The sequence below is a fragment of the Glycine max genome, chromosome 15 (genome assembly GCF_000004515.6).
Source record: "Glycine max cultivar Williams 82 chromosome 15, Glycine_max_v4.0, whole genome shotgun sequence".
In the NCBI taxonomy this organism is placed as follows: Eukaryota; Viridiplantae; Streptophyta; class Magnoliopsida; order Fabales; family Fabaceae; genus Glycine; species Glycine max.
This window is the reverse complement of record NC_038251.2, coordinates 15,856,891-15,884,629: the sequence shown is the minus strand read 5'-3', so window position 1 is coordinate 15,884,629 and position 27,739 is coordinate 15,856,891. Positions and strand designations below refer to the sequence as shown.

Genomic DNA, 27,739 nt, shown 5'->3' with positions numbered 1-27,739 from the left:
TAATGCTATGGCATTATCGGCTAGGTCACCCCAATTTTTTGTATTTGAAACATTTATTTCCTGACCTCTTTAAAAATAAAAATCCAAATTTGTTTTCTTGTGAAATTTGTCAATTTGCAAAACATCATCGTTCCTCTTATTCCCCTAAGGATTATAAACAATCTAGGCCATTCACCTTAATTCATAGTGACGTTTGGGGACCTTGTCGGGACCCTACACCAAATGGAAAAAATGGTTTATAACCTTTATAGATGATTATACTCGGATAACATGGGTTTACTTGATGAAAACAAAATATGAGGTTGAAAGCATATTCAAAACTTTTTTTCAAATGATACAAACACAATTTCAAGTGAAAATAGAACTTTTCCGTAGTGACAATGGAAGGGAATATTTTAACAAGCACTTAAGCAAGTTCTTTCTTGAAAATGACATAATTCATCAAAGCTCTTCTGTTGACACTCCACAACAAAATGGAGTGGCTAAACAAAAAAATAGACACCTTCTTGAAGTAGCTAGGGCATTATTGTTTCAAAATAAGGCACCAAAATATCTTTGGGGCGAAGCAATTCTCACTGGAACATATTTGATAAATAGAATGCCTAGCAAAATCTTGAATTTCAGCACTCCATTAGATGTTTTCACAAGTGCTTTTCCAAATAACAGGCTCTCGTGTACTCTACCTCTTAAAATATTTGGGTGCACTGTTTTTGTACATATTCATGAACCGAACCAAGGGAAACTTGAGCCTAGAGCAAAAAAATGTGTTTTTGTTGGCTATGCTCCCAACCAAAAGGGATACAAATGTTTTGATCCCTCTTCCAAGAAAACATTTGTTACTATGGATGTTACCTTTTTTGGAAAAATTCCTTTTTTTAGTGATCGTCTTCAGGGGAGGAGACAAGAGGAAGATGTTCAATATTTTCAAACACAAAATTTAGATTTCTCATAAAGTTTGGATTTTTTGGAAAATTTAGAAGAGGCAGACATTGGAAAAACAAAAAATTTGGGTGAATCAAACCAGTCAAGTCAAGACAGTCATGAAAATGATATTTCAGAAACTGGATTGTCAAAACCAGAAGTTGAAAATGAGACAATTAGAGTTGGTAACAAAGGTATTCAACCCTTTGATCGTGTTTACTTAAGGAAAAAAAGACCTCAAAGAATAGAACCAAATGATTCTCGAAACTGCCAGTCATCTGAGGATTCATCTGGTAAGAATCCTTCTAGTTTTGTTCAACCCATTCAAAATACTGTGGAATCTGAATCTATTCTTACTGTTCTTGACCTTGTTGAACCTATTTTTGACAATTCTGACCTTCCTATTGCTGTTAGAAAAGGTGTAAGGTCATGTACAAAACATCCTATTTCTAATTTTATATCTTATGAAAAATTGTCTCCTACCTTTAGAGCTTTTACTTGTGAACTGACAAAAATAGAAATACCAAGAGATATACAGGAAGCTCTAAGGGTTCCTAAGTGGAAGGAAGCTGTCATGGAGGAGATGAGAGCTCTAGAAAAAAATCAGACTTGGAAAGTGGTGGACCTACCAAGAGGAAAAACAACCGTGGGATGCAAATGGGTGTTTACTATCAAGTATAACGCAAATGGGTTTGTTGAGAGGTACAAGGTCAGGCTAGTTGCCAAAGGCTTCACCCAAACCTATGGTATTGATTACTCAGAAACTTTTGCTCCTGTTGCAAAACTTAACACCATTAGAGTCCTCTTATCATTGGCTGCAAATTTAGATTGACGATTACAACAACTTGACGTAAAGAATGCCTTTTTAAATGGGGACTTAGAGGAGGAAGTCTACATGGACACACCTCTTGGTTTTGAATCTCAGTTCAATCAAAAGATTTGCAAGCTTCAAAAGTCTCTCTATGGCTTGAAACAGTCACCTAGAGCATGGTTTGATAGATTTGCCCAATTTATTAAGAAGCTGGGATATTCTCAATGTCAGAGTGATCACACCATGTTTGTGAAACACTCTTCTGAAGGAAAGATGGCTGTATTAATTGTCTATGTGGATGATATTGTAATTACCGGGGATGATTATAGAGAAATAAATAATTTGAAGGCATCTCTTGCGGGTGAATTTGAGATTAAAGACCTTGGATTCCTAAAATATTTTTTGGGAATGGAGGTTGCAAGATCAAAAAAGGGGATTATGGTGTCTCAACAGAAGTATATTTTGGACCTACTCAAAGAGATTGGGATGATGGGTTGTAGGCCAGCAAATACTCCAATAGACCCCAACCAGAAACTTCGGAGTGAAGACAGAGGAGACCCTGTAGACATAACCTGATATAAGAGATTAGTGGGGAGGTTAATTTATCTATCCCATACCCGTCCAGACATAACCGGATTCTCAAACAGATTTTATGGCTTAAAAGGATTCTAGAAGAATTGCAGCTTCCTATGACTCTTCCAATGAAATTGTATTGTGATAACAAGGCTGCAATCAATATCTCCCAGAACCCTGTTCAACATGACCGAACCAAGCATGTTGAAATTGATAGACATTTCATAAAGGAGAAGGTAGATACTGGCCTAATTTGCATGCCTTTTGTTCCTTCTTCACAACAAGTTGCTGACATTCTTACAAAAGGATTGTTTAGGTCCAACTTTGAGTTTCTTGTAAGCAAGTTGGTCATGTTGGACATCTATGCACCTACTTGAGGGGGGTGTTGACAGCTGTATGTCTATATTAAGAATTAATTAGACAGCTGGATGTTTATTTTTGGAATTAATTTGCTAGAAGATTGAATAATTAGGATCAAGATCAGATTATTCCGATTTGATCTGATTTGATTATTATTTTGGGTCAAAATCAAATCTCTCTGATTTAATCTTATCCCTTTTTATTTACTTTTCTTTCTACATTTATTATGTAATTGGCAGCCTTGCCTATATATGTAAATCTTTTATTCCTGAATAATATACAAGATTTATTCTTCCTCTCCTATTGTTTTTCTCCCCAGCAGTCCCTAAAATCACAATGATGTTACTGTTTTTATTATGTTTTAGAGTCATCCCCAAATGGTACCCCAGATGCTGGGACTAGCATCCACCAGAGTGGCATTACCACTTGATCTTGCTGAAGATGGACCGATTTATGTCAACGCGAAACAATACCATGGTATACTGAGAAGGCGACAGTCACGAGCAAAACTTGAGGCTCAGAACAAACTTATCAAAAGTCGTAAGGTATGCACCATAAGATAAAGTGGCATATTTGCATTTTGACTGAGATTTTCATTTTGTACAACCCTTCTAGGGTGAATATATTTCCTCCCCTGGCAAGGGTATAGTATAATTGTATAACAACCTTTGCTACAGAAAAATTACATGTTAATTACAGGGTTAGCTTTTTATTTGCAAGTGTTGTATTCTCTTTAAACATCAAAAGGATAGTTTTAGACTCAGAAATGAAACTGTGATATAGTAGTAGAATTACATGTTGTATTATTTTATAAAAAAATAATATTTCCTCTTGTTGAAATGTTGAATTGTATAGCAAAGTTTTGCCTGCTTTTTTTAATCTGGTTGGACCAAATAAAATGATGCTACTTTACTTAATTTCCTCCTACATCAATTGAATGCAGCCATATCTTCATGAGTCTCGGCACCGCCATGCTTTGAATAGGGTTAGGGGATCTGGGGGTCGATTTCTGAGTACCAAACAGCTTGCACAGTCTAATGCAGAATTTGTCACCGGTGCACATTCTGGTTCTGACCCTACCAACATATATCAGAAAGAACATCCATTAGAGGTGGAAAGTCATTCCTCAAAAGATGGAGATAATGCATCATTCATAACAACCTACTCCGACCGGCCATGTTTATCTGGCAACAACCTCAATTTTCGGCAGCAGGAGTGCATGTTTCTGGGGAATTCTGCAAACATGAGTGGAGCACCACAGTGCAGTGGGGGACTCACCTTTGGCGGAGCAAAGCAACGCACTTCAGTTGTCCGGTGAGAGAAGAAACTGATCGAAACCGACTTCACCGGTCAGGCAAATCATCCTTGGCTTAGTCACTTTTGTCTGTGTCTTAATGTGTTCGTACTAAATGATCATTTTGAGAGACTCTTCAGTCTGCATTAGCACTAATAAGACCTTTCCAATTGCTTTGGCATGTATTTTAAAGTTGCTATTGTACTGGATTCTGAACTGGATTGGAATAGTCTGTGCATGGAACTAGTATGTTTGTGTTAGTTACTGTTGAATTTCCTTCTTTAAAATATGTGATGTCCAGCAGTGGATTATTAACTTTTCAGGTTTACTATAGTATTCATTAACTTTCCAGATGATTAATATCTGCTAAAAAATCTGGTTGAATACTTTCAGTGGAGTTTTCCTCTTAATCACTTTTTTTTTTTTTTTTTTTTCCATTTTGTATTGGGATAGTTGTAGACACGTGACATTGCTTTGGTTCATTTTGGGACCAAATTTTTTTTAACATGTCTAAGATTGTCTGGTGCAAGCGGAACAAAGTATTCAGACTATTTGATCGCTTTGTAGAAAGTTCATTTAATGGAACTTGTTGGGACCATTTGCTAAAAAAATCCAAGATGGTTGTCATGATCGCACACGAAACTTTAAAATTCAACAAAAGGACACCAAACTTAAAACACTTTCAAGGGGTACTAAATTATATACTTTTTCTGTTACGTTTTTTTAGAGGATTTTTCTTTGATACGATACTTATATTGAAACACTGCAGAATTCACCAGATTTCATTATATTCTATAGGATCTATAGCGAACGTGTTTTCTGTCCCAAAAATATCTATAGTAACGTGTTTGGAATCTTGTGATTTATGGGCATGTACGTGCTAGTAAGAGCATTTACGATGTTCTATATCTTAAATTTATGAGTTCTAAAATATTACAGATTTAAAAATTATATATAAAAAATTTATTCCAATGTAAAAAGTTGGTAGAATGAGTGTTTAATTTGAGTTACAATAACTTTTATAATTGAAAAAATAATTTTATAATTAATATGAATGAATTAAGCAATAATTATTTATATAACTCACTTAAATAACACATTGTTAAGTCATTTCTTCTAATGATAAAAACTTGCTAAAAACATTACTTAATTTTAAACAACTCATGAGACATCCGTGTTGGAGATGCTCTAAGGTAACAAATAAAAGTGAAGAAAAGTTTTTATAAGAGTTTTGAATTTTGCTTACCACATGTGAGCTTCATAATATTTATTTTAGTTTCATAATATATAATAATTGGAGTTATTAATCTATATCTGAGATTACATGTAAAACATTTTTTATAACTGTTACTCTAATTTTGTAGTTAGAAAGATATAGTTAGAAAGGTTGTTAGGGATGAGGGTGGAGGTCAATCTGGGACTATACTAAAGTCGTTGCTAGTTTATAGCAGAAAAGACAGAAAGTAAGTAGTTAGGGGTTATACTTGATTTATAGTAAATCAGTTATGATAGCTCAACATTAGGAGTTTATATAAATAAGGCTTGACCCTTGATGAAAGGGGTGGTTCATTTGTAACTGTAACAAGGACTTGCCTTGTGTAAGAGAGGAAGGCCTCTTTTGTAATAGAATTTTGTTAGAGTGTGATCAATACAAGATTCATTCTTTATTTCCCTATTTTGTGTCTTGTGTAATTCTCATTACTCTACTCTATTGTGAGTGTGTGAGGGTGAGAGAGTGTAGAAGATTCCTAACAATTGGTTCGATATTTCGATCGGTGATCTCATGGCGCACTCTGACGAGCGCATCATTGCGTTGGAATCTTCTGTTACGGCGCTGAAATCCACTGCCAGTGCATTACAAAAATCCTTGCAGAGTCAAGGAGCAACACTTGCTTATGTGAAGAAGAAGGTCAATGGAATTGATGATATGCGAAAGATGATTAAGATGATGATGGAGCATCAATGATTAATGGCAGAAAGTAGTGATAAGGAGGAGGAAGAATTGGAGAAGGAGTTTGAGGCAGAATTTAATGACCCGCTGGGTTGGATCATGTGTGCAGAAAAATTCTTCAATCTGCAACAGGTTGCGAAGAGTGAATGTTTGCGATTGGCATTCATTAGTATGGAGGGGAACACGATATTCTAGTTTCAATATTGGAAGAAGAAAGTGAAGGTTCACAACTGGACGGCGTTTAAGGCAACATTGTTGAAACGATATGGCATAACTGGTCACGAAATGGTGTTTGAGAGGTTAGCCGCGGTTAGACAACAAGGAAGTGTGGCGGAGTTCGTTCAAGAGTTTGAATTGTTGGTGGCGCAAATGTCTTCAGCGTCAGAGGAGCAATTGATGGAATACTTCTTCACTGGACTCCAACCAGATGTCAAGTGCAGCATTCGGCCTCATAAGCCAAAAGATCTCTCAATGGCGATGGAATTGGCGGGTGATTTTGAAGAAATAGAAAAGGAGGAACTCAAATTGGGAGAGGCGTGCAACCGTGGACCTCGATTCATGACGAAGAGCAGTCCATTCACACGGAGTTTCTTGGGGAGTCACCCAAATCCAAGTACTTCGATTATAAGCCAAGTGAGGTCGAACTTTGTTAGTTCCTTAGAAAGTAAGGTAGGAGAAGGCATGGCAGCCTGACCCTGCTAGGTATGAAACCTACCGTATCAAGAATATTTGAGAAGGAGAAATGAGAAACTGTGTTATCACTGTGGAGGACCGTTTGTGGTTGGTCATAAATGCAAAGAAAAGAATTTGAGATTCATTATTCTCGTTGAGGTTGAGGATAAATGGATCAATGCAGAAGGGGAAATTATGAGAACAGAAGAAGAGGAGGAGGTTCCTGATATAGTTGCAGAGGAACTTGAGGTGGAGTGCCAATGGATGGATCTATCCATGTACTCCATAGGAGGATTTACACAACCTCATACTATGAAACTGAGTGACAGGGTTCACAATAGAAATGTCGTAATTCTGATTAACAATGGCGATAGTCATAACTTCAAGGAATTGGTGCAGGAGTTGGGCTTGCAGGTCACACCTACCAAACCTAATGGACTCAAGTTGGGAGATGGCAATAGAAACAAACCCAAGGGTGCTGTAAAGGATTATAGGTGCAGATGGGAGCCTATACCATGGAGGGGGAGTTTTTCTTGTTCGAATTGGGTGGTGTGGATGTTATTTTAGGAGTGGCTTGGTTGGAAACTTTGGGGGATGTCAAGGCTAATTGAAAGAATTTATCAATGAGGTTTAGGAGCCAAAGGATAGTAGTGGAGATCAAGGGTGGGCCACAACTATCCAGAACTTTGGTTTCTGCCCAGACACTTCTCAAACTCCCTGAAATAGAAGAGGCTTGTAGGCTATGGGTTTTAGAACCAGAATAGAGTGTAGAGGGTGATCAATGGCAAGGTTCAGAAGAAGAGCAACAATAACTGGCTGAGGTGTTGCAGGATTGTGCTCAGGTCTTTGTTGAAAGGAAAAGACTGCCACCTACAAGGGAGGTTGATCATCGTATTCCTGTCAAATTAGGAATAGATCCGGTCAATGTGTGGTCATACAGGTACCCTTACTTGCAGAAGAATGGAATTGAAAACCAAGTTGTAGAGATGTTAACATTAGGAATCATAAGATCCAACAATTGTCCATACTCTAGTCTTGTCATTCTGGTTAAGAAGAAAAATGGTAGCTGGAGATTTTGCATTGATTATCGAGCCCTCAATAAGGTCACAATACCTTATAAGTTTCCTATTCCATTAATAAAGGAGTTATTGGACGAGTTACATGGAGCCAAATATTTTTCTAAAATAGACCTTAAAGTTGGTTACCATTATATAAGAATATGCTCTGAGGACATTCACAAAACAGCTTTTTGTACTCACCAAGGACACTATTATTACTTGGTGATGCCATTTAGGTTGACAAATGCCCCCAACAAACATTTCAATGTGCTATGAATTCCACTTTACAACCATTTCTCAGAAAATGTGTTAGTTTTCGTTCATGATATATTGGTGTATAGTGCTAGTTGGGAGGCGCATTTGGACACCTTAGATTTGTCCTAACACTACAGATTCTGAATGAGTTCTTTGCCAATTTCAAAAGGTGCAGCTTTGGTAGAAAAAAGGTGGAATACTTGGGCCATATTATTTCTGGAGCAGGCGTGACCATGGATAGGAAGAAAGTGGATGTTGTGTTGAAATGGCTTGTGCCTAAAACAGTGAAATTAGTCAAGGGATTTCTTGGTTTGGCTGGGTATTATAGAAGGTTTATTGAAGGCTATGGCAGGATAACAAGACCACTTACTAATCTGTTAAAGAAAGAGGGTTTCAAGTGGGGAAAGGATAGTGCAGAAGCTTTTACACAATTGCAGAAGGCATTGACTACTGCCCCTGTACCTACATTACCAGATTTTTCTCAGCCATTCACCATTGAATGTGATGCTTCTAGCAAAGGAATTGGGGTTATGTTTTCCCTAAATAAAAAAGTAGTAGCTTATTTCAGTAAGCGTTTATCTGAGGCTTCTCTAAGGAAATCAGTATATGAAAAAAAAGTTAATGGCTTTAGTTTTGGCTATTCATCATTGGAGGTCATATTTGGGGGGCAGAAAATTTACAATATATACTTATCAAAAGAGTTTAAAATATTTACTAGATCAAAGGATAACTACTCAAAGCCAACAGAATTGGTTGCAAAGCTTTTGGGGTATGAATTCGATATTGTTTACAAAACTGGGGCCACAAATAAGGTGGCCGATGCTTTATCAAGGAGAGAAAAGGATAAGGAGCTGCAGAGAGTTATCAAACCTTACTTGCAAGGGGTTAATAATATTGATAGGGAGGTTGAGGCTGATCCCATTCTTTCTAAAATCAAGGAAGACTTGTAGAAAGACCCAAATTCACATGGCAAATACACTCTGGAAAATGGTAGACTGTATCATAAGGGCAAGTTGGTTTTGTCAGTTCAATAAGTTTGGATCCCTCAATTACTCCAGGAATTTCATTCCACCCCTTCTAGTGGCCACTCAGGAAATGAATGAAGCAATCTGAGATGATTATTGCTTTTCACATATGCCAAAGGAGCAAATATCTAACCTCTCCAGTTGAACTATTGCAACCCTTACCTATCCCTAATGTTGTATGGGAAGATATTAGCATGGATTTCATAATAGGGTTGCCTAAATCAAAAGGGTTTGACTCTATTCTAGTAGTTATGGACAAATTAAGCAAGTATGGCCACTTTCTGTTATTAAAACACCCTTATTCAGCACGATCAGTTGCTGATGTGTTTGTTACGGAAATTATCAGGCTGCATGGTATTCCTGCATCAATAGTCAGTGATAGAGACTCTATATTCCTTAGTAAATTTTGGCAAGAATTATTCAAGATGCAAGGCACAAAATTGAAAATGAGCACAAGATATCACCATCAATCAGATGGGCAAATAGAAGTTCTAAACAAAATCCTAGAAACCTATCTTAGATGTTTCAGTTCTAAGCAGCCTAAGGCATGGGCTGATTTTATTCCTTGGGTAGAATATTGGTACAACACAACTTATCAAGGGGCAGCCAAATGCACCCCTTTTGAAATAGTGTATGGGAAGGTGCCTCCTTTTCTTTGCCAAATTTATTCCAGGGGAGGTAATGGTGGAAGCAGTGGCATAGGATTTAATGGAACGAGATGAGGTCCTGCAACAACTCAAGTTCCATTTGGGAAGAGCTCAAGATCACATGATCAAGTGTGCCAATGCCTATAGAATACCTTCAAGGATCAAAGAAGGGGACTTGGTGTATTTGAAGATCCGACCCCATAGGCAAGTATCTATGCCAAGTAGGTTACATCCTAAATCGACAGCAAGGTTTTATGGTCCTTATCTGGTGGTGAAGAAGATTGGAACTGTGGCTTTCGAACTGCAACTTCCTGCTGAAGCTCAAATTCATTTAGTTTTTCATGTATCCCAACTAAAGCTGGCAATAGGCACTTATATAGCTTAAACAAATCTACCTAAGGAGTTGAAGGTAGCGTCTGAGGAAGTGCAACCAGAATTGGTGTTGGGTACTAGGGTTCAGAACTAGGGGAATGATGCAAAGCAGTAATTGTTGATACAGTGGCAAGGACAATCAGATAAGGATGCCACTTGGGTGGACAAAGTTTTTATTTGGGAGCACTTCCATCTTTTCAACCTTAAGGACGAGGTTTTTTTTATGGGGGTATTGTTAGGGATGTGGGTAGAGGTCATTCTGTGACCGTACTAAAGTCGTTGTTGGTTTACAGCAGAAAAGATAAAAAGTAAGTAGTTAGGGGTCAGAATTGATTTATAGTAAATCAATTATGACAGCTCAGCATGAGGAGTTGATATAAATAAGGCTTGACTCTTGATTAAAGGGGTGGCTCATTTGTAACTGTACAAGGACATGTCTTATGTAAGAGATGAGGGCCTCTGTTGTAACAGAATTCTATTAGAATGTGATCAATACAAGATTCATTCTTTATTTCCCTATTTCGTGTCTTGTGCAATTCTCGTTACTTTACTCTGCTGTGAGTGTGTAAAGGTGAGAGAGTGTAAAAGATTCCTAACAAAGGTTTCTAAACAAAGGCACCATCGTATAAATATTAGGTTGTTAATGCCTCCATAAGTTTTCAATGTTGTTATTTATGAGGATTACCAAATTTCAATCATATACATGGGAATATTTTTTGAGTAATTGGTTTGTCAAGTACTTGGAACAAAACTTTCAATATATCTTCTGGAACTCAGAAAAATTTATCAAGACTTAACAAAAATAAGTATATATTAAGAATCCACAAGTTATTTAAGCCAATAAAAAACTATTTAGATATAAAAGGATGACTGCAAAAAGAAAAATGCATCAAGAGTATAAAAAATTGGGTTGGCACAACACAACCTATGACATGAAGAATTCTTTATTGACATGACCTACAAACCAATTAGAGGTGGAGGGAATTGGGGGAGGGGGCTATATAGGGGCCATGGTCACCCAAGGTTTTTAAACCTTCATACTATTATATATAAAATTATTTTTTGACCTCCTTTTTCTTAATTCTTTAAGTTCTCTTTAATAGTTTTTTTATTAACATTTTATCTGAAGTGAAAATTTTCTTTATTTTTTATTTTCTTATATTTAATAATTTTATTTAGTTTCTCATTCACTCTTCTAGCTTTCACAATATCACAAGTTTTCCCATTGTTGCTAACTCTTCCTATTTTGTGTTATGAGTTTCTTTTATTATGATATAACATTTTTCATCGCTATGAATTTTTTAGTCTAAACATCTAATTATAATTATTGGTTTTACAATTGTATTTGAAACAAAAGTTATTTTTTATCAATGAAAACATTTATACTCGGTTAATTTATTTAAGCATTTATCACAAGTAATTCATCTAACCAAATATTTTTCAAATTTTTTTTATGTTTGACTCAAGTATTTATTTTTTTGAAATATTTTAAATAATATACTTTGACTATAATACAATTTTCTTTTCATTTAATTTAAATGATTTTTTTTTTTTACTTTCTTCTCCTTTTTAGACCTTTATGTATTGGTTGCATTTATTGATTAATATCTCTTTTATACTAAACAGAATTACATATTTCTTTTTATTCATAAAAAAATATTAGTTATATATTAAAATTCTTATAAATGCCAAGCATGTAAAATTTAAATAGTTTTCCTAAGTCATGATTTTTTTTATATTGGTCCCCCTTATATAAAAATTCTGGCCCCACCCCAAAAACCTTTACATTAAGAAATCATCATTTCACATGCCAATTAATTTCAAGTACTTTAAAATTTGGATTTAGTATTTCTAATCATAGTTTTCAAGATCGGACCAATGGTTTCCCAGTTTGATGAACCAGTCTTCTAGTTCTGAAAAAACAGAAGGAACTGATCAAGAATCAACCAGACTGATCCAAAACCAATAAAAAAAAAAAAATCAGTGCAAAAAACAGGTTTCTGTTGATGTTCCCGCCCCAATTCGTGAATATACAAATCAGGAGGTTCACCAACAGAACATTGTAAAACTTCTTTTCTATTCAGAGAATGAGCTCGGGGATCATATGGATTGCAACTTAGAAAGAGCTAAATTTTGAACTTCTTTGTTGCCAATGTTTGGACGACAAATGTGGAACTCAAATAAATGCCCGGTTAAAATTAACAACGGTCATCTTATTATCTAGTCCTATGATAAATGAAACTTTAATCTGGCTATCAAACTACACCTAATTGAAACAAATGTCATTCAATATCTTCAGCCATCAATGTTGATTTTCCCTGTTAACACAAGTAACCTACTGAACAAAAATGAACTAATGAACCATTGAAGCTTGCAAACTAACCAATCTTAAACCTGTGAATCTGTCGAGAGTCAAACAAAGGGCTCCAATAAGTCATACTAACAATCTCACACACACACGGCAAGGGAAAAAAGCGCAAAGATTCAGGCCAATGGAGAAAAAAAGAGGGAAGAAACAAAGGCACGACAAATTAAATAAAAGCTCAAAGTCAAATCAGCTATAGCAGAATAGGACATGTTAATCAAGATCAGCTGCAAATAAGTTTCATAAGATGTCCCCATAAAGATGAAACACGAGAACCAGTGCCTTCTCTAAAATACTAAACCTGGTCCATTCTGCAATAAACTGGCAAGCACAAACTGCCCATCAGCACAAATTTTAAAAGATAAAAAGTGAAAGATCTCAATATAGGGATTATAACATCGCAAAAAATATCATTGACCATTCTACCTGCCTCGTGTCATTCAAAAACACATCAGGCTAAGCTGCAAAGCCCTTCCAACAAGTCCAAGTAGAATTTCTGTTGAGACAAAACAGCAAAATCATAAACAACAAGCGTCCCAACCATTACCAGAAATAACCTAAGTTAAGGACATAACAAAATAAAATAACCTTGTCACTACAACCCAAACAAGATACACTGGTTATAGGTACATATGCTCAGGAACAAACGGCCTTCTACCCAACTGTCCAACTGTATTCTTGTACAAACATATCCAACATAAGGCAAAACCTAAAAACTAGAAAAAGAAAACCCTAAATCATCACTCCACATTCATTATTGCAAGAACACTGAAAATGAAAAAAACAAACAAATATATTGATATGTAAATGATCCCTTCCTGACAACAAAGGAGCTCCAATTAAAAACAAATCAGTAACTTCGCAATAAATCAATGGTAATTCAAAAGAATGTAAAAACTAGTGCTGCAAATAATTTGAATCGATCAGTTTAGATAAAGGAACCACTAATAGAACTTCCCATTCACCTCAAGAGAGAAGTGCCAAGGTGCCAAAATCTGTATTCCAGAATTAACATCAGTCTCCATGACAGCAGTAAATACCTCAAGATCACAATACAATAAATCTAATGTATTCAACATAAAATTCCGGATATAACATCATGTAGTCTATCATACTAATAGAAATCCATATTGCCTCCTAATAAGGCAAGATTACAACAACCTTCTTGAACAGAAATGCAAGCAATATGCTCATCTCTTTCTACCACCACGCTCTCTTAAGGTGAGGGTAAGTGTTTCACCTCCACCAACATTGTAATGGGCAAGTGACATATTATCCTTGAGAAAGCCAGGCTTTCCACTCAATTTCTGCTTATTAGCAGGGAGCTGGATCTCCCCAGCAATTTTTTCCTTCAGACTACCAACAGTTTCAGACAAAGATAGCACTGTAATTTCCAGAACTTGTCCCTTGAGATTTCCTTCATCAACATTAGGAACAGATACACTAATGCGAACAGGTCCCTACAGTCATGAAGACAAAATGCCAGTTAGGATGGACAAAAATAGCACTGACAATAAATATAATCTATATATACATTGAACATAATAATGATTGTTAACTAGGTTGGTCCATACAGGATGTTGAGCCAGAAATTGATCTTCGGGGATCAGAGCAGAATCATCAAGTTTCTGCCTCTTTGGTTCTGGTTCTTCTGGGAGTGGGGGAGGAGCCTCCTCTGGTGGCGGTGGTGGTGGAAGTCCTTGAGGCAAAGGTGGTGGATGCATCATAGGCATAACTGATGGAGGAACAGAAAGAGGAACAAAAGGTCGCGGAACTGGAACATGAGTGAACTGAGATCCCGGTGGTGGGGGTATGGGAATCCCTTGGTTATTCATAGGAATTGATGGATGCATTGGGGGTGGTTGGCCAGCCATAACTGACTGCTGTCCAGTATTCATTGGCATTGGAGGAGGAGGAGCAGGCCGAATAGATGGCATCATGGGTCTAGGTGGAGGCATTGGAAGGGCACCACTATGGGGAGCAGAATATTGGATAGGAACACGAGGAAGATTCAATGCCAGTCCAGGTGGTGGTGGAAGAGGACGAACTGAAGGCATACCTGGTCTTGGAGGAGGTGCAGCAGGACCCAGAAGGTTCCTGGCTTCATTATTAGAAGCATCGTTTTGATCCTCGTTTCCAATATTTTGTGACATGGCTTGGTTTGCAGTGCGCCCAATGCTACCAGTGTGACCATCCCATATAACCTGCTTTGGTTGCTCATCATTTATCTTCTCAATCTCTGCCTTGACAGCATTGGAGACCTCTTCTTCCGTAGTACCAAATATATCAGGACGGGTCCGAGCAAGTCCAACAATGTTTCTTGAAATTTCATCATCCGCAGCCAAAGTTGTCTCTCGAATTTTGGCAAACATTCTTTCTTTTTGTTCTTTGTACTTGGGATCAATGAGAGAAATCCGCATATGTTCTGACATTTCGCTAATAGGAATTAACTCACCAGTGATAGGAGAAACAACAAACTTGGTTGAATCTCTTTCCACAGAAATCCTTTCCTCTGGTCTCTTCCAGTTCTTAACAATTCTCATCGGTGGTTCAGGGTCTTCAGTAACCCTGACTTCATTCTGTTTCCTGTCATCATGGTCTTCCAAACTAGCAGCTCTCATGCCCTCCTCAACAAGCTGGGCCTCTTCCTCATCCATTTCCATTTCAACCTCCTTTCCAGGCTCAACAATATCTTCTTCCATGGCAGTCACCTTGCTTCTCCTTATAACCTCCTCAATAGTCATTGGAGGAGGTAACTCTTGATCCTCATCATCAGCAAAATCTATTGTTTCAACCACCACAAAATCATGCCAATCAATCATAGCCATTTGTATTCTTTCCTGTTCTATCTCATCCTCAGCCTTTTGCCTAGCTTGCTCTTGCGAACGCTCCCACTCCAGCCTATTCACACACCTTTCAAGGACAGTAGTCATATCAGACACACTCTTCTTTAGCTTCTCAGTCAAACCCTTTGGTGGCATCAAAACCTTTGAATATGCATCCGCAAGGGAAGTAAAAAACGTAAACATGCTGTGGGTCGGTTTCAGAAAATGGAACTGGGGATTATTAACTTCCCTACTTGTCAACCCTGTCAAAAAAGATTTCCCATTTCGAGCCACAAATTGTGCTGTAAGCTTTATAATATCCAGCTCTTCCCCCGTAATTCCTTCAGGAAGCCGAACTGTATACAGTTCGGCTTCAGGGGGTTCGAGCACTTTCCTTACAGGTCTAAACTGGGCAGAAACATCTGGCTTTTCTGCTGCTGCTGCTGCTATGCCATTGCTATCAGGTGCCGGTGCAGACGGGGCGGATTCAAGAACAGCCGAGTCTTCAGGCTGGGAAGACTGATTTTGAGCACGAAATTCAGACAACCTGTGTTGATAATATGCGTGATATGGATCTGATGAGTTCAAGAAATTGAACTTGGCATTTCCTGTGTTATTTGCAACAATCCTCTTTTCAAATTCTGGACCATTCTTAGCGACGAACTGGGCGGTTTTATCAACAATGGTCCTAATGTCCGGAGGCGGATGTATAATTCCAATCGTTCTGGTGTGGGTGGCAACTGTTACCGGCGCCGGAACAGAAGCAGAATTTGATTGGTTCTGCTCCTCCTCAATCACTTGAGACTCAGGGAGAGGACCTAGATTTCCATCAGAAGGAGGAGCAGGGAGTGGCAATATAGGTAATGAACCTAACATCATGCAAATCCCTAAAACCCTTCAAACTTCTATTCATATAAAAGTGAAATGAAAGAAACACCAAACCAGCTTCTTGCCCCTGCAATCAAAACAAAACAGAATTTTAAAAAATGAATAAATAATAGCCCACACTAATTAAACCTATCAAACTCGAGAAATGGGCAAATAAACACAAACCATGCTAGCTACAAGTGGGAAGAAGAAGAAGACGAAGAAGAAGCAAAAAGGAATTGTAGAGGAAAAAAACTTACTGTGGAGAAAACCTTGTTGTGGAGCAAAAAGGGTTGTTACTCACTCTTCTGAAACTATTCCCTGATTCGATTACGGAGACATGGGCTCTTTAGTATTATCGAGCACTTCATGAGTCAATTTTCTTGGGTGGGTCTATATGGGCTGGGCTTTATGGGACCCAAACATGCTATCTCGCCCGACCAGGGTAAAAACAATTAATTTATAATCACCTGCAGATAAAAAAGACATTTTAAATGATAAACGAAAATGTTACGATTATTAAACTAAATTATAATTTTGGTCTCTCAAATTTTCTAAATCCTTGATTTTTTTTCTCTCTAATTTTTAATTATGACATTCGGTCTTCCTAGTTTTATAAATTAACGATTTTGATTCATTTGATAGATTATTAATAAATTATTCTAATGAGTAGAGTTATTAAGTTAATAAGAAATTAATTAGAAATCATTAATTATTAAAAATGTTGATAAAAATAATCCTAATGGTTCACAACACTTTATTTTTTCTCTTTTCTATAAATATCTCTTTCACCTCCCTTGTCACATGCAACTCCACCGCAACAACACTACCATAGGGTCAATAATATTTTATTAAAGTTTTTAATGATCAATAGTTTTTATTTAATTTATAATTAATGTAACAATTCTATTAATCAAAATTATTTGTTAATAATTTATCAAAGGAACCAAAATTATCAATTTAAAAAACTAGAATGACCAAATATTACAATTAAAAAGTAAGGATCAACATCATAAATTTGATATATTAGAGACCAAAATTATAATTTATCCTAATTATTAAGTTATTTCCAATTGTGGAGGATACCCTTTTTAAAGTTGTTCATACCTTATTAAATTTGTTTCTTTTCCCAAGTCAAAATTGATAAAAATTAATAGATTAAATAGGTGGTATGGATTCAATTCACTTAAATAAGGTCTTAAATTAGTCTTGTAGATAAAAAAATATAATTGGAAGAAAAATCTCACCAAATATATCAGTTAAGTTCTCCGAATAAAATTGATTACAGACAAAGATAAAAAATTATTCCTACCAATAACATAGTTACAAATAAAATATCGCACATATTCAGGAATCATGACGTGAAAGTGAAAAAAGAAATGTTGAAACAATTTTAGTAATTCTTAAATTTGTTTTGAATTATTTAAAATGAACAAACAATTTTAGGAAAGATCCCACCAAATGTTTTGTAACTAGTTTCAAATAAATGCTGATACACTCTTATCTTAAAAGTATTGATTATGGAAATTAAGATTATTTGTTAAAAATAAAATATTTAATTTTATATTAATATCTTAAAATGACTTTTCTAATTATGTTTATGTTCACAGTTTTTTTTATCAAAAAGATTACAATAAAAATAAAAGGCGCTAAGAATAATATATTTCTTACCTTGAAAGCATCAAAGTTACTGTATTTAATATAGGACGAAAAAATCATATAAAATTTTCAAAAAAAAAATGATATATGACAATTTACTGAATCTAGTATAAGGATTCTTTAGTCTTTACCAACAATGATTGATCAAATAATTGTAACTTATGATTCTTAATCATCTTAGTCAAATGAATGATTCAAGATTTAAACTTTAATTCATCTTTAGATATAAAGTTAATGGTTCAGACAAGATCAACTTCATACAAATAAATTATGTACCAATTATTTCAAAATATCATCATGAAGAAAATAAAATATAAGAACTCTTTAGAAATATAAGTAAAAAGTCAGGCACACCATGTTTATTTGTTATTTTTATATTATTTCTTCTTCTTATATATTAAAAATAGGAGGAATCAAATTACAAAAATATAATTTTGATAATTATTATATCATTTTATGATTTTTAAACTTGAAATTAACTATTGAATTAAAAGTTTTTTATATAAATAAATTATAGATAAAATTTCATATTAATCTAAAATTATTTATTAAATTTTTCATGTAGATTAAAATTAATATAATATAAATATTTTAAAATACTAGTCTAATAATTTGTGCCTAACACGGATATTAAATTATTGTGTTGAAAGTATTATTAATCATGGTAATTCAAAATAATACATATTTGTATATTGATTGTTATGGTCTTTCCAACCAAAATCATATCTATTAAATTATTTTGAGTTGATGTGTATTGATTAATAATTAATTTTATTAATCATGGTAATTATAACTGATTCATATTGTGATATCAATTTTATTATTATAATATTTTTTATAAAATATAATTGTTAAATTTTTATAAAATAATTAAATATTAGCTACATAATTTTATTAATTATGATAATTAAGATCAATGCAGTTATGCAACATTCCGTGGTGTTGATATGTGACAGAACAATCTTATTTCATAAAAAATAAATTAGGTACCAATTACATGTAGTTATTTGAATGAAATATATTTAGTAATTATTTTAATTACTTCAAAATTAAATTTGTCAGCAAATTTAATAATACATTAGTTAAAAAAATATAATATGTTATATGTTACAGAAAAAAATACCAAGATTGAGTCTCTGTCAAATGTGCGTTCTTTTAATCAATTCTTCCGGCCATTTTTTATTCTCTAACTTTTTTTTAGATGCAAATATTTCAACAAAAAATAAATGCTCAAGTATCATGTGTGCAGGAACAAAAACCACAAAGACGCTAGCAATACTAACCATCATACTTCAATAAATAATTATATCAATCCTACCATTCAAATCCCTCTAATGAGTTGTAAAAAAAACAAACCTCCTAACTACATCTGTAACCTTACATCCTTGTTCCAACATATACAATAGGCACAAACATCCCTTCCCAAACCCAATAAAAGGAATAACATTTACTTGTATTTTTTTAAATATTTGTTAAACTCTATTAAAAATATATAGCTATACATACTCTTCAACATGCTATAATTACAAATATATATTAGTGTTTTAAAATAATTAACTTAAAATAATATTAAGATATAAACAATCAATTATATAATATTTTTATATATTAAAAAAATCAATTATATAATATTTTTATATTTTATTTTTTTTTGTTAATAATTCAGTTTCATTTAATTATAACAATCAATTATAATAATCAATTATTAATTACAGGTAATAATGAATTATGAATAGCCCTAATAGAATTGATTAAATATTAAAATAAAATATTTTTACGAGAATAATTTGGGATTGTCACAAAGAGAATCAAATTGTCTATATATATAGTTGATTAGAAGACCGAAAGTGTAAAATTATACTAATTAAGGAATGCACTAAAAAAAATAATTAAGGAATCAAAAGTGGAATTAAGCTTTTAAGTTTGCCTTGATTTGAACTGGTTTAAACAACGCTGCTCTTATCTGATCCAGCATCCTTACACCAATTCGAATAACTTGACGGAATTGTCATCGTTCAGTTCATAGTCGAACCATTTCAACCAGGTCTAGTTCAGTTCTTACAACAGATTTTAACGAACCAAAGAAAGGACAAACATGAGTGAACATTAGAAGTAGCTAACTTGATTACTTTGTTGTGTTTGCCAATTTTTCTTTCTATGTTTAGGCGTAACTAAAAGTTCATATAAATTATAGGTACTATTTCCATACACCCAATATTTAAGTAGCTTTTTGTTCTTTTTTTTTAATATAAATTATATTCTCCTCTCTTGAAAGATATTCAAATAGTTAAATACCTATTTTATCTGAGGAAATATACATAAATTTTTGCTTTTGATCCATATTTTTTTTATAATTTCTGTGATGTCCAAACTCCAAACCATTAACTTTTGTTCTTCTAGTCTGTCTCTGATACAAAAACACTTACATGATTCCATTTGACATTGCCATATAAGCATTAACTTGAGGTTTCCATGAATCATAAAGTCACGTAATCGTTTACATTTCCTGTAATGACAAGATTTATACATTACAAGAATTACAAACAATTATATTTTACGATAACTAAAAATGAATATATTACCAGATAAGAGATGAATTTGTGTAATATTTCAATTTAATTTTAATATAAAAAAATTTAAATATTTTTTTTCCTTTCTGTGATTCTTGACAATTTTCATTGTTGATAATTAGGTTTGAATGTATGCTAATAATTTTAACTTTAAATACTAAAATCAATATATTTAAAATTAATTACTGATTACTTTACACATTGATTCAATGTCAAAGTTCCATTTATATTAAAATAAATCAAAATATAACACCACTAAAATTAGAAGACAACGAGGATTAACATTTGAGAATGATTTTCAAAACCAACTATACATACATAATGGTTTTTCAAAATCAACCAAACAGCAAACATTTTATCAAATGGATGAGACCACAAGTGTGCAGCTTAAATTTGCACTTGCAATATAATTAATATTTTCTGCAAGAATAGTCCACCTATTTGTGGACTGCAATATAATTTACCCCATCTAACATACTAACACTGCTTCCAGAGGACATAAATACAACAGACGCATGCAAAAGTTACAAGTGACTTTACAAAAGAAAAATGTGCCTAGAGCAAAATACACAAAATCCACCATGTTCTCTCTGTATCTGGTACTTTGCAATTATTAAAGGATCAGTCCAATTTCATTGATGCTATAACAAGACCAAACAATGCCCTAGCACAGGTTCCTGAGTGACAAGGAGCTCCGAATCACATGGCTTGATGAAATTAACTCCAAAAGATAACAAAAATCTTACTTGTGGACTTCAATTTGGTATAATGACATTGGGGTTTCTTATATGTGGATTTAGTGCTGCCAACTCCTTCCATTTTCCTCGAGCGCCATCAATACGAGATGATATGCTCCACAAGGAGTCACCACCAGGTTGCCCCTTTGTGGTAACTGGAGCATTAGATTTTGATGCAGCCTTTGACTTCATTAGTGAAAGCTTATTATTGCTCTTCCCCATTCCATTAGCGAGCAACCAGCGAGAACCAGACTGTTGCTGGCTTGAAGTGCCCCAGAGCTTCTTTTTCTGAGGCTCAGGCTTTAGACCTGCCACATGGACTTCAGTGATTCTGAACTGAGGAATGCCCTCGTCCTCCTCAGAACTTTTCTCCTCTTTCTCAGTGTCCTTCATTTCCACCTTTGCTACTATTTCGCTCTCGTCATCCTCATCATAGTTTTTCCTAATCTCAGACACACTGTCGAAAATTCTTTGCTTTGGAAGCATGAACTCTCTCTCAACTTGTATAAGAGCAAGCATTGGTGTTCCAACCGGCTCATAGTTTCTCAGAGGATCACGGAGTTGCACCATTAATGCTACTGTGAAATTGTTTCCTAGCAAACCACATCTTCTGCTTTTGCCTCGTCTCTTCTCTCCCTTTGAACTCCCACGAATGAAGTCAAAAGAGTTGGCATGATGGGCTGCAAGAAGTTTGGAAGTGTGCTCACTGATATTATCTATATCATCAATCTCACCAGAATCCAGCTTCATCCATTCATCAAGAGTTAATGATAGGCTCATTATCCCATCAACACCATCACCACCATCATCACTGTCCTTTACATCCATCAACTGCAAACCAGCAGCTCCATCCAGGCCAAGGGACCCACTAACATCAACCCCCTTGCCTTGGAGAGCTGAAATATCTCCAATGGACTGAGCAATGATGTTTGACGGTGCTTCCTCTTCTGACATCCCAGATTGGATTCTCAAACCCTCCATTGAAAGTGCTTCAATTTTATCCATAGCCAATGGAGCAAGGTCTTCTACTGAAACAAACTCTGAGCCTGTTTGGTTGGCCACTGTTCTTGAACTAAACTTGCCAGACTTTTGTTTAGATGGCATTCCTTTCAAGTCCCTTTGCACATAAGCACTGTCTGGCCATGCTATTGGATCATGCTGCAAATGGCATTGCCTACATAAAGCAAAGCAAAATTCAATCAGTAAAACATTTAGGAATGACTACTAAAAACTCACTCCAAGAGCAGTGATACAAACAGGATAGACTAACCTCTCCGCACCCTCTAAGACAGGCATAGCTTCCCATGCTATTTGTTGCATTGTCTTCCCTGTGATATCTTCCAGTGGCATTAACTCCTTTGCCTGCATTGAGAGCTTTTCAATACCCACTGAAGCCAAACACTGCAAAACCTCCATTATCCCAGAACCCATTTCTGCAGGTACCACAACAGGGTTGGATACCTGCATGATTAAGCTCCCACCACTTTTAGAATTCTTGAAAATTGAGGGATTCATAGAGCGTAGAAAACCCCCGTCTTTTGTCTGAAGAAAAGGGCCCAACCCATCATCAAGTGGAGGCAATGTGGGAGGCTCTTCAGGTGGTAAATGAATTGGACTTCCAAAACCGGCAAAATCTTTTGGTGGAGAATGATGAAAAGCCTTCTCATTCAAACCCCATTCACGCATCAAGGCTTCTGTTTCCAAGTCTTCTAGCATTTGAGCCCTCTGTTTGCTCCTCACATCCTGAGACTCAACTGGATGCTCCTCCTGCAGATCATCTTGCAAGAAGGATGACGACTTGACACCTTCAGAAAAGTTCCACTGCTCAGAAGCAGCAGAAGCATCATAGCCACCATCTGCTTCATTATCATAGTTCATGTCAAAATCGAACAAAGAAGAGAAGCCCCCATTCAGAGCCTCCTTCTCAAATTGTCTTAAAAGTAGCTCTCTTGGAGACTCGGGCTCGCTTTCAGAACTCAAGCCCATTTGACTATGGTCTAAGCCTAACATGCTTAAAAATTCAGTGGCAACAGATGCTGTAACATCATCCAAGCTATGTGACTTTGTCATTTTAAATTCCAATTTCGCTTCTACAGTTTTAGGAGATTCTAGTGCCACTCTCTCCAAATTTGAGACACTATTTAAAGCAGATTCTAGTTCTTGCATGAGCAGCTCATTAGTGTCCAAGCCATTTGCCTCATCCAGAAAATCGTGTTTAACACTATCTTCAGAAGATACATGTATACCTGATATACCAAGGGTACAGGAAGCATCAACTGTAGAAGCATCCTCAGGAGCCTTTATGCTAGCAAATTCCTCTACCACTGCTTGATCCTTAGAACTATCATTTGCATCATCCAGAAAATCATGCTTAACACTATCTTCAGAAGATATTTGTATACCTGATATACCAAGGGTACTGGCACTATCAACTGTAGAAGCATCGTCAGGAGCCTTTATGATGGATTCCTCTAGTTTAACAGATTCGTTTGATGAAAGTTCTATGCCCTTATCAACAACAAAAAAATCATTATCAAGACAATGTTCGGGGTTTTCATTTTCAAAATCTGGTAAAGAATAGCCATCTGGTTTAACTGTCTCCAGCTTTTCTTGAAATACGTAGGGTTCAGGTTTGTCATCCACTGGACATGTATTTTCATCCTTAGTTGCATGCTCTTCAAGCCTTTCTTTTCCTAGATCAGAAGCATAGGCATCTGGCTTGATTGGCCCAAGATTGAAGGAATCAAGTTCTGCCTCATCATCCAGAGGACTACAAGCCTTTTCTTCATCCAATTTTGTATATAAGACGTCTATTGAGCTGGCTAGTGCTGACTTAGTTAATGGCAATACCTCATGAAGATCCTTCACCTCATCTGCAGCTTGAGATGAGTATTGCAAACTTGTGGCCCGTCTCATCTTGCTGCTTCCATCAAACTGTCTGGGTTTAACATCTAACTTTGTCGGAGTCGGAGCAAAACTATGCTGCCTGGAGGTCAATGCTTTAGGAAGGCTGTCTCTGGTAGCACTAGCATTATCACCAACCACCGTATACCCAAAACTGACATTCATCGCAGCACCCTTAGCCACTCCCGTTAATCGAAAACTAGTAGTCCACTTCCCCGAGCTCTTCTCCTCCTCAAGCTCCTCCAGAGTGAGAGGAAGCAACCTCGTCAGATCCACCCGGTGCTTCCCCAAATCCATCTCTGGCACACTGAGAAGTGAAGCATAGAGCAAAAAATGCTTTGCTTCATACTTTGCAGAATGGTGAGGTCCGCTCCTGCTTCCATACACCGAGCAAGTGTAGGTCAACTTCTCCTCAAATTCAGCCACACGCTGAACCACCTTGGCCGGCTGGGTCACAAGAACCCCATCGCGCCTCTTCCAGTACACAGCAAGGCTAGCATCATCAAAACTCGGAGGCAACCCCTCAATCAAATGAACTTGGAGATAAAAACTACAATTGAACCTCTTATTTCGGATGTGCGAGAGTGCCCTTAGTGGCCTCCAATTCCATATGGACTTCTTATCCTTCTGAACATTCTCACTATTATTATCACCACTGGCTTTAGACTTGGATTTGGGATCAGGCAACTGAGGTTTCCCTGTGAATTTAGATCTAGAATTTGCACTAGGTATTGAACTCCTTGAAGAGGTTCTATCCAAGTACAAAGCTTTGTTCATGGTTTCAACATCCTTTAACAATTTCTTCTGGTTACTAGAACCCCCACCACCCTTCTTCCCAGCCTCCATTCTCGACAACATCATCTTTTACCCAAAAAATAAATAAATAAATAAAGTGAACTCAAATCAAATAGAACACTACCCAGAATTTTTTATTGAAAAATAAAAAATCAAACACATAAAATTAATAAACTATATAACAAAACTTCATAATAAAAAATAAACGGGTTGATAGATTGAGTACCTGATAGTGTTGGAAATGAAATTTAGGTCTGCGAATTTAATCCATGGATACCCACCTTCTCAAATTCAAAACTGAAACTCTGTAACCCAAAAAGAATCCAATTTTCAGTCACAAGTCAAAGTGAGAGAAACTAAGAAGAAGGAAGCTAAAACGAAAACTTACGAAAAGTTTCGAATTTTTTTAGCAGAGTTTCTTATCTTTTTCTCCAATCTCTTTTTCTTGTCTCTTTCTCTCTCTAGAAATTGCCGCTACCTCTTTCAAACCCAAAGAATTGAAGGAATAATAAAAATAATTTTAATATTTATATGCAATGTATGTATGTAGTATATGAAATATTTGATGTGCAATTTAATTCATGCGCGTTTCTACCCCCAATTATTACTTTCTTAGTAGTTTTAATTATTTCTAGTTCTGCACCTCACGCACCGGTTCCTATAAGCTTTAATTTGTGCCCTTTCGTAATTCTAATGGTAATTGCACAATTGTTGGGATTTTCTTTTTATGTCCTTTTTTATATGGTTATTTTCCATTCAAATTTGCAGTAGGTAAGATTTGATTTGATTTTTTACTTTTAAACAATTTATTAATTATAAAAATTGAGAATATTGAAGGAAAAAACACCTGAGAGAAATACAGAATTCGCACCTAATTGTAAAATGTGGTTGGCGGATAATTTTTCTGAATCTTCCCATCAAATTTAAACAACACAGTCATTGATTAGTTTTAATCTTCATGAATTTCGTAAATTCTCATTTATTCACAAATATGATAAGTTTGATAGTTTCTAAAATTATAATAATAATATTTAAAAATCATGTTACCTATAGTTTTTTATTGACTATAATATAACTTTTTTATATTAACATAACCTATAAATTACAAAAAAAAATCTGAAAATGTAGGGAAAGAGATAGTGTCCGGTAGAAAAACAAGAAATGTATTTGGACTCAAAAATACTTGCATAAGCATTTATATTTATCTCATCTTAAAAAAAAAAAAAAAAGTTGGAACTGATGACCTATCATATCGTTCGTGACACTCTATTTTGTTCCACCCAACCAAATACATTGAAGTTTCACAAATTACATTTACTTATTGCTATTCATAATATTTTTAAAACAGAGAATCTTAGTTAGATATTATTGACAATAAATATGGATATATCTCTAACAAAATTTATATCATAAGTCACTAGATTTTAAAACAGAGTACTCATCCGTTAATCCGTTAATGAGATAAATTCTTTCCATTAGATTTAATACTTAGAGTGTGTTTCGTTTAGATAAAGAAAATAAAAAGATAGAAATATAAAAGAAATTTTTGAATTAAAATAAAATATAAAAATATGAGACTCACACAATTTTCTTTCTATTTCTCTCATCCCTCATTCAACCAAACACGTCCTTGTTTATACTAATAATAGTTATTAAAGTATTAAACTCATACTACAAGACAAAATATCATATATTACAAGTTTAATATTGAATTAGCTAATTCATATTAATATAACATTTATCTAGCGAAAATAAATTATAAATGCAAATAATATTTAAACAATATAATATAAAAAGTAAAAGATATGTATTATTGGTGTAAAACTCTTTTACACCGATAGATAATTAAAATGATATATTTAACCACTTCAAATAATATTATTATAATTAAATTAAAAATAATTAGAAAACCAAAAAACAAATTGTCCTAATTCCTCTCTATTTGATGGCAATGGACGAACCAGTGTGACCATATTGGAAAAGTCTTTATTTTTTATTTTTATGGTATAGTGTGAATGTAGAACGACGTAGGACAAAAAGGATACAATTTTTTTTGTAGGTTTTTCAATTATTTTTAATTTAATTATAATAATAGTATCTAATGTGATAGAAAAGATCATATTAATTGAAATTCAATATAAAAGAATTTTACATGAATAGTACACAAACATTTAATCTCTATAATATATCACGTTAATAAATAATTTTGTTGATATTAAAAATTGTTATATGTTATTAAAACAATAAATTTTAGTTAAATTATTATATTATTAGTTTAAATAAGAATTTTTTATTAATAATTTATTTTTTAAAATTATGTTATAGCAATAAAGACAATCAAATGCTTAATATTTTTTGTTCATCTGTAAGTAGTATTCTTTTATGGTCTCACGTGGTTCAAATTTGAACTAAAAATAATAATATCATGGAATGTTTAAATAATAATAATAGAGATAAAAGATCAGCTTTTAACCCCAGTAAAAATGAAGTAATTTCAATATAAGTTAGGAAGAACAATCTTTAATGAAACCAAAAATAAATATTGAATTAATCCGTCGAATTGGATAATAGAAGGATCCGGAGTTAGTCTCTTATAATATATTAAATTTAAATTTATATCTTTACTTAAAGGAGTGTTTATATTTAATATTGGACTACGAGGATATATGTGAGAAAAAAATTAATTATATTCAATGAAATTAAAATAATGATGGAAGAGGATAATAATTGTTTGCTTCCATAGTGATTCAATTATATCACCTTATTATTTCTCCGACCAACTTTAATGCTTGATATATGTTCATGAAAAAGTAATTGAGCAACTGTAACAGCAACTCATTACTTACAATTGAAAAACAAAAGATGAAGATGCAAATGGTATATGGAACAAAGTAAAATGCAGCAATTAAATTATGGCAAAAATGCAGGGAATATCTAATATCTTCAATGTGCCAATATACTTAACCTTGCATCTACACTTGTATGTATCCGTGTACGAACGCAAATATCAATATCTTCTTTGTCTTCTCGATACTCGATCATTAAATTTAAAAACTATTTATCATAATTATTGGTAAT

The 27,739-nt window shown here is 34.6% G+C and overlaps 2 protein-coding genes across 10 annotated transcripts; both read right to left on the bottom strand.

Moving 5' to 3' along the window:
- Positions 1-12,209: 12,209 nt before the first annotated feature.
- On the bottom strand, positions 12,210-16,350 carry LOC100790309 (probable splicing factor 3A subunit 1). 9 transcript variants are annotated; one of them, XR_005888624.1, is made up of 6 exons: positions 16,183-16,246; positions 13,879-16,084; positions 13,466-13,764; positions 12,893-13,299; positions 12,731-12,800; positions 12,210-12,625 (listed from the first exon to the last, which is right to left on the bottom strand). XR_005888624.1 is itself a non-coding variant. In XM_014768067.3 (4 exons), the coding sequence occupies exons 2-3, from the start codon at positions 16,006-16,008 to the stop codon at positions 13,495-13,497; spliced, it is 2,400 nt and encodes a 799-aa protein (XP_014623553.2). In that variant the 5' UTR covers positions 16,009-16,084; positions 16,183-16,246; the 3' UTR covers positions 12,210-12,800; positions 13,466-13,494. The 9 variants fall into 9 exon arrangements, 1 of the variants encoding a protein (XP_014623553.2); XR_005888626.1 differs by having other exon boundaries at positions 13,270-13,299; XR_005888619.1 differs by lacking the exon at positions 16,183-16,246 and adding an exon at positions 16,257-16,350 and having other exon boundaries at positions 12,893-13,764.
- A 4,256-nt stretch (positions 16,351-20,606) lies between these two features.
- On the bottom strand, positions 20,607-25,230 carry LOC100815106 (protein PLASTID MOVEMENT IMPAIRED 1-RELATED 1). Its single transcript, XM_041009650.1, has 4 exons — positions 25,050-25,230; positions 24,888-24,966; positions 22,233-24,727; positions 20,607-22,136 (listed from the first exon to the last, which is right to left on the bottom strand). The coding sequence occupies exons 3-4, from the start codon at positions 24,725-24,727 to the stop codon at positions 20,981-20,983; spliced, it is 3,651 nt and encodes a 1,216-aa protein (XP_040865584.1). The 5' UTR covers positions 24,888-24,966; positions 25,050-25,230; the 3' UTR covers positions 20,607-20,980.
- Positions 25,231-27,739: the final 2,509 nt, after the last annotated feature.

Coding starts and splice junctions, on each gene's coding strand:
- LOC100790309 (XM_014768067.3), bottom strand. CDS start 16,008: ATGATGTTAGGTTCATTACCTATATTGCCACTCCCTGCTCCTCCTTCT. Junction 13,765..13,878: donor AATTTCTGGCTCAACATCCT/GTATGGACCAAC, acceptor TCATGACTGTAG/GGACCTGTTCGCATTAGTGT.
- LOC100815106 (XM_041009650.1), bottom strand. CDS start 24,727: ATGATGTTGTCGAGAATGGAGGCTGGGAAGAAGGGTGGTGGGGGTTCT. Junction 22,137..22,232: donor GTCTTAGAGGGTGCGGAGAG/GTTAGTCTATCC, acceptor TGCTTTATGTAG/GCAATGCCATTTGCAGCATG.